The sequence below is a fragment of the Fonticula alba genome, assembly GCF_000388065.1.
Source record: "Fonticula alba strain ATCC 38817 unplaced genomic scaffold supercont2.2, whole genome shotgun sequence".
NCBI lineage: Eukaryota > Rotosphaerida > Fonticulaceae > Fonticula > Fonticula alba.
This window is the reverse complement of record NW_009242972.1, coordinates 501,752-508,237: the sequence shown is the minus strand read 5'-3', so window position 1 is coordinate 508,237 and position 6,486 is coordinate 501,752. Positions and strand designations below refer to the sequence as shown.

Genomic DNA, 6,486 nt, shown 5'->3' with positions numbered 1-6,486 from the left:
AAGATTGCGGAGGCGCTCCATGCAGGGGCCGTCAAAGAGGATGCGCGAAGTGGCCGGAAGCGCCAAGATGACCGGGTCACAAGTCGGACACAGGAGCCCGGGCAGGAGGGCAGGCCCACTGTCGGCCGTGAGCAGGGCCGGATGCTCGACTTGGCCGAAGCGCGGAAACTCCGGCAGGTTCTCGCTGGCGGCACAGCACCGGCAACAGCAAAAATGCTCGCAGCCACAGCACACCAGGCTATGGTGCCAGCATTCGCAAAATGCGTCCGACAGGGGGAGGGTGCCGGCGGTGGGGGGCCGGGTGCTTGGGCAATTGGCGCAACTGTGCGGCTGGACTGTGCATGCGGCCGAGGCCAGGACATCATGGTGGGCACATTGAATGCAGGGGGTCTGGACACAGGGCGGCCAGTTGGTGGCCCGGGGAGGTGAGAGCAGCAGCGCCTCGAGCGGCGTGTAAACGGACGTCGGAGGGTCCACTTGCGAAAGGAGCCCCGGGCCGGTTGCCAACCCGGGCGCCACAAGGTCCGATGTGTCGCCGGGACCGGGACACCGGTGGTCCGGGGGAAAGGCCAACTGCTGGCCAAGGTCCAGCCCGGAGAGAGCCGCCACCCGGCGGATCCCTTCGACATAGGCGGCGTTGGCGCGGAGGATTTGCCGATCCAGCTCGCGCAGGAAATTGCGCAGGGCGAAGGCGGTTTTCGGCCCGACAGCCGGCGCCAAATCCGTGGCCACCCGGTGGGGGAAATTCGACAGGAGCAGCGGCCGGCCACCGGCCACCGGGATCGCGTCAAGCAGTGGCCGGCTGGCAGCCAGCTGCCCGCTTCCGGTCATCGGGCTTTCCGGCGGGGAAGCCGCTGGGGAAATGCCGGGAGGGGGGACTGGCGACTCGATGGCCGCATCGCGGATCGAAAAGAGGAGGTGCTTCAAAAGCTGGAGGATGGACACAGGTAAGAGCGCGGCCATCAGGGGGCGAGCCAATGCCGGAGCAAGGCCGGCATGAGGCGGTGGTAGCAAAGGGGCCCCCCCCACTCGGGCGTACTTGATACTCGATGGCGTGCGGGGCCAGGTCAGGCGGGAGTTTGACCGAGGGCCGGTGGATGCCCCCGGCAGGGGGGGTGTTTCCGATGTCGGCGGGAGGGGCGGGCGCCGGTGGGAACATGGCTGAGCTGGGGGGGTGAGAGAGCAAGTGAGCAGGGGAACACGAGGAGCGTGTGTGTGAGCTGGAGTGGGAGTGGGGGGGGGGGGGGATCGGTATCTTGGGTTGAGGCACAGGATCGGCTGGGTGGTCTTTTTCAGGACACCCTCGGCCGATCTTGCTGGCCCCGGCCGCAAGTGCAGATCTTGTAATCCCCAAAGTTGTTGTCCCCCCCCCCCAGAGATACTTCGCCCGGCTCGCGCCTCCCTCGGGAATGGGGGATCGCGGGGTTGTGGCCGATGGGGGGGGGGGGGGGGGGGGGGGGGGATGGTCGTCGCTCGCCGTGGGCGCAGGGGGACGATGCGCGGCGACATGCCGAACCAGGGGCAGCAGTCGCCCCGGCCCGGCCCGGGCCCGCTCCGCGGACCCCATCCCGGCAGGGCCGACCAACCCCTCGGGATACCAACGTATCGGCGCGTGCAGGGACTGGAGCACTGGCAGTTGCATACTTGTGGCCCCGCCCGGCTGGTCCGGGCCGATCGGCACCCGCGCTTAGCATCCCCCGGGCGGTGGCTTATGAAGGTCGATCGGTCTCTCGGGGCGCTTTCGGTCGTGCACTTTGCCAAGGAGTCGTGCGACCTCCCCCCCCCCCTGGCGGGGCCAAGTGAGGGGGGGGGGGGATAAAGAAAAGAGACCCCGGCCACGCCGTGCCGGACTTCGCGACACGAAGCCAGATTCCCTTCTTCCTCTCCTCCGCCCCCCTTTCCCGTCCTCCCCGCTTCCCTCCCCCCCTTCCTTTCCCTCCCCCCCCCCTCGCCACCCGCCCCGTCATGAGCTCCGACAACGGCCGGCCCTTCGACATTCTCGATGAGACGACCTTCGACCTGATTGTTGTCGGTACTTCGCTCGCGTCGTGCATGCTGAGCGGGTATGCCTTTTTTTTTTCCCGAGCCGCTGCTCGCTGTGTCTGTTGCCCCACACACTTTCTTGTCCCGGGACTGACACCGCCCCCCCCCCCCCCCCCCCCCCCCCCCCCCCCCCCCCCGGCCTGCGCAGCGCCGCCTCCCTCCTCGGCAAGAAGGTCCTCCACCTGGACTACGCCGAGCGCTATGGCGGCGAGCACTCCACCCTGACCCTGGGGGAGGTGGAGGAATTCGCTGGTGCCAGCTCGACTTCGCCTTCCTGTGAGTACCGACCCGGCCACATGGGGGTCTCTTCTTCTCGCGCTTGCCGTGTCTGGATCCCTGCTTCGCAGGGGTTTCTTTCTCCCCCCCCCCCCCCCCCCCCCCCCCCCCTTCGCCGAGCCTGTGAGATCCTAATGCCCCGCCTTTCTTCTCGTGCCCCCGCCACGCCAGTGGCCTTCTCCCGCGTCAGCATGCGGCCGGCCCAGGTCCCGCAGGAGATTGCCGCTCGGAAGTATGGCTATCATCTGGACGTCCACCCGGTGCTGCTCTTCGCCCGGTCGCCGACCACTCGGGCCCTGGCTCAAAGTGGTGTTTCGCGCTACCTGGACTTTCGCATTGTCCCCGAGGAATGGGTCCATGTTGAGGGGTCCGGCTTTGAGCGCGTGCGTAAGCCCCTCTCCCTGTCTTTCTGGTTGCCTGCCCCTCGGCCCGTGGGCCGGCCATCTTCCTGCCCGCCGATTCCCGACCGCCGATCATCAGGCTCTCTCCTTTCCTGCCCGGCCTTCAGCCCCCCCTGTGCCTGACCCTTTCCACACAGGTCCCCTCCAAGAAGGAAAACGTCTTCGCCAGCAAGTCCCTGTCGTTGATTGAAAAGCGCATTCTGATGCGTGTGCTCACCGCGGCCGTCGACTGTGCGCTTTTCCCCCCTGCTCGTGTTTGGCTGTGATGGCGTGCTCTTTTTTTTCCCCCCTTTCGGGTGTGTTAACTTCGCGATTGACTCCCCCCCCCCTCCTCCTCCTATCTCGCCTCTGCCGGTGTTTGTTTGCTCCTCGTGCTTTGTGCCATCCGGAAAGTCGACCCACTGGCCGTCGGACTGACTCCGCCCCCGAGCGACCCAACCCAACGTGTCGACGGCGCCTCCCCCCTTCAGGCCCCTGTGGGCGAGGGAAATCCCCCCTTCAGCGAGTATCTCACCCAGCAGAAGGCCACCCGGCCGTTGATCCGTCACTCTCTCCTCGAGGCGGCCACCCTGACCACGTCGGTTGATGGTGCGCACCATCCCGCCCCCTCCCTCCTCGCCAAGTCCCCGTTTGAGGCCCCCCCCCCCCCCCCCCCCCCCCTGGGCGTGCTTGTGACTTAACCCCCTCCCGACCAGCTATTTCCACACATGCGGCTCTGTCTCGAATTCAGGCACGCCTCCACTCTCGCGGGCGCTTCTCCCAGTCGGGCATTGTTGGCAGCGATGTTGCCACGCTCATTGCCCCGATCGGCGGCGCCGCCGACTTCCCGCAGGCCTTCTCCCGGTGCGAGCGTTGCATCCTTTTCCCTTTTTTAATTCCCTCCTCCCCGTGGAACTACTCGTCTGACTTGTTTCTCTTCTCGCCCTCTCCCTCTCTCCGCCCCCCTGCCCTCCCCTTGCCTTCGCGCAGACTTGCCGCCATCAATGGGGCTACCTTCATGCTGGATACCCTGCCGACGGCTCTCGAGGTCGACCCGACCGGCGAGCAGCCCGTTCGCCTCACCCTTCCCTCGGGCCAGGTGGTGACTGCCCCGCTACTTAGCCTGGAGGCTGTGGACCTCCTGCCAGCCCCTCAGGAGGCCACCTGTGCGCCCGGCCGCTTTCGCGCTCTTTGTGCAAATGCCCTGCGCCCGGTGGCCACTCAGCAGTCGCACATGCATCGTGCCATGATCGTGGCCGATCAGCCCTTCAGTGCGCTCTTCGCTCCGGCAGTCGGATCCTCCGAGGCCGATGACACGGCGGCCATCTCCTATGAGGCCCCCATGGACGAGGGCCACATGGTCCGGTTGGTGACCATCCCCGCCGGTGACCGACCCATCGCCGTTCTTCAAACCGGTCAAGCCACCCTCTCCAGCCCAGCGGACAAGTGTATGTGCCCTGATGACCGTGTCACCCTTCCTCCTGCCCCGTTTCTCGCGGCCTCAGTCTCACCTCTTGCCCTGTCGGCTCTGCACTCCAGATGTGTACTACATCTCGCGCCAGGCGCCCGAGGATGAGACAATCTCTCCCGAGGCCGATCTGCAGGATGCCCTGTCGTGCATCTTCCACTTCGAGGACTTGGCCACCAGTCCGGCGCCGGCTGGCCGTGTTGCTCCCCTGATGGCCATCTTCTACCGGCACTCGTCGGCCACTCACGACATTCAGGCTGACGGGTCGCCGTTTGTGCCGGGTCTTGCTGGCCAGGTGGCCCTTGTGGACAACAGTGCCGGGGCCACTCACTTCTGCTCCGAGGGGTCCCTGGTGTCAGCCAACCGGGCCTTCTACGCCCTGTTCCCCGACGCCCCGGAGGGGTCGTTCCTGCGCCCGGAGCTGGAGAACGTCGACATTGAGACGGTGCGTTTCGGCCGGGCCTCCTTTTGAGCTTCCACAGCCTGCTTACATATTCCTCTCCCACATGTGTTTCTCCTCCTCGGCCTCTTCCCCCTTCCCCTCCCCCGCTCTCCTTGCCTCCTCCCATCCATTCCTTCCCTCGATCAATTTGGCTCGGGCCGTGACTCAGCTTTCCGCCGTCCGAGCCGAGGTCATGGAGCAGGAGGCCCAGGACAGTCGAGATGCCGCAGCCGCGGCCGCGGCTGCCTCCACCCCCGATGAGCAGGAGGGCAACCCGGAGCAGGGCCAAGAGTAGGCCGACCGAAGGGGCCTCTCTTGACCCTTGCGCTGCTGTTGGAAGTAGACCGCTCAAGGGGCCGACGGTAATACCAAACAAAATGCATGCTCTTCTTTTCCGAGTGTTGGTGACCATGTTACACGGGAGGGGGCGGGGGGGGGGGTCCCATTACTTCTTCTGGCGCACGGTCACGCGGTCACGGGCCAGCCAGCACCGGTTCGTGGTGGTGTTGAGGAACCCCACCGGGCCGAAGTTGCAGTCCGCGCAGCACATGTACTTGCGTCCTTGCACGGCATGCGCGAAGCCCATGTTCAGGAAGGTGAAGATCGAATCCACCTCGAGGAAGAGCTCAAGCTCCTCGGGGGGGAAGTCCTCCGGGTTGAGCTTGCTCTTGCCCTGGGCATCGAGCATCTCCGGCGCGGGCAGGTCAATCTTGGCGACCGGGAGGCAGCATGTGAGTCGGCTTGACGCGTGCGCGCGAGAGGGGGGCACAGAGGGAGGAAAGATCAAAAGGGAGAAGCACGCACTTTGGTTTTGCGCACGGTACCGGCCTTGGCATCCAGCATGGACGAGTTGCAGTACTGGCACTTAAGGGCGGTCGGGTTTGGCGCGCCATCGACGTAGAGATCCGCATCGATGCACGGGCCAACCGGCGGGGCCGGGACACTGGTCTTGGCGGCGCTCAGCTGGTTGGCCAGAGCGGCATTGGCGCCTGCGGGGAGGAGCGGCGTCATGGCAAAGCCAGGCGGGAGAATGGTCAGGGCACAAGAAGGCGACACAGCCAGGGGCAGAGGCAGACGCACGCTCAAGGAGCTTGGAATACTCCTCAGGAGAGAGAGTCTCGTCAGCGGTGACAGCCTTGTTGTCGGTGGGTGGCGAGGACATGGTGTGATGCTGATGGAGGAGAGAGGGTGCAGGCGGGAGAGCAGGGAGGGGAGATGAGCGAGAGGAGAGGAGCGAGAGGAGGGGCACACTATTTGCCAGGAGGATGAAGCATCGCCCGGTTCCCGGGGTTTTGTCGCGCGCCCCCCCCCCCCCCCCCCCCCTCCGGGTCTGGATTCCCCCTCAGCGATCTTAGCGCGGGCTGGTCCCAAGCCCCTGCTCTGGCCCCTCCCGGAGATGCGGCCCCGTTGCGCGGGAACAGGCGGCAGTCAGCCCGCGCAGGGGCCCCGAAAGCTATACGCTGGCAGTCGGAGAGCGCTGGCATCTGTCGCTCATTTACGTTCCGCTCAAACGTGTTGACTGACATCTGTGGCCGGGCAGGAGGGTACAAGCGGGGGGGGGGGGCGCGCTTGTTTTTTGTGGGCTCGTTGTCCTGGGGGGAGGGGGGGGTAGAGGACGTGCGAGGGGGCCGATATTCCGATCGTGACCAGAGGAACTCGGCTCGTGCGTGCGCGCGCGCGCGCGCGCGCCTGGCTCCCACGATGGTTGTGGAGGAGGCGGCCGTTCTGTCCTGCTCTGTTGCCCTTTATCCGGTGGCTTACTCCGGGTGTCCCTGCCCCCCTGCCGAGGGACGCCGCCAGCCAGCTTCCACTACTCTCCCCTCTCCTTTCCCCCCACCCCCCCCCCCCTCCCCCCACATCATAGGCTTCCCTCTCCC

General features: G+C 66.3%; 3 protein-coding genes across 3 annotated transcripts in view; 1 reads left to right on the top strand and 2 right to left on the bottom strand.

The window, feature by feature from the left end:
* H696_01134 (hypothetical protein) overlaps positions 1-1,159 on the bottom strand; it is a gene marked incomplete at both ends in the record, with an annotated part of 1,912 nt that extends 753 nt beyond the window's left edge. Inside the window, 2 exons of the mRNA XM_009495014.1 lie at positions 73-930; positions 1,040-1,159. Of these exons, the coding sequence (XP_009493289.1) occupies positions 73-930; positions 1,040-1,159 (978 nt within the window). The remainder of the gene's footprint in view (positions 1-72; positions 931-1,039) is intronic.
* Positions 1,160-1,908: 749 nt separating this feature from the next.
* H696_01133 (hypothetical protein) lies at positions 1,909-5,007 on the top strand. The gene is made up of 9 exons (XM_009495013.1): positions 1,909-2,063; positions 2,192-2,319; positions 2,491-2,702; positions 2,858-2,951; positions 3,114-3,308; positions 3,416-3,563; positions 3,690-4,147; positions 4,239-4,612; positions 4,779-5,007. Exons 1-9 carry the CDS (start codon positions 1,966-1,968, stop codon positions 4,902-4,904), a joined length of 1,833 nt encoding a protein of 610 aa, XP_009493288.1. The 5' UTR covers positions 1,909-1,965; the 3' UTR covers positions 4,905-5,007.
* Positions 4,988-5,857, bottom strand: H696_01132 (hypothetical protein). The gene is made up of 3 exons (XM_009495012.1): positions 5,690-5,857; positions 5,414-5,598; positions 4,988-5,318 (listed from the first exon to the last, which is right to left on the bottom strand). Exons 1-3 carry the CDS (start codon positions 5,769-5,771, stop codon positions 5,055-5,057), a joined length of 531 nt encoding a protein of 176 aa, XP_009493287.1. The 5' UTR covers positions 5,772-5,857; the 3' UTR covers positions 4,988-5,054.
* Between the last annotated feature and the right edge of the window lie 629 nt (positions 5,858-6,486).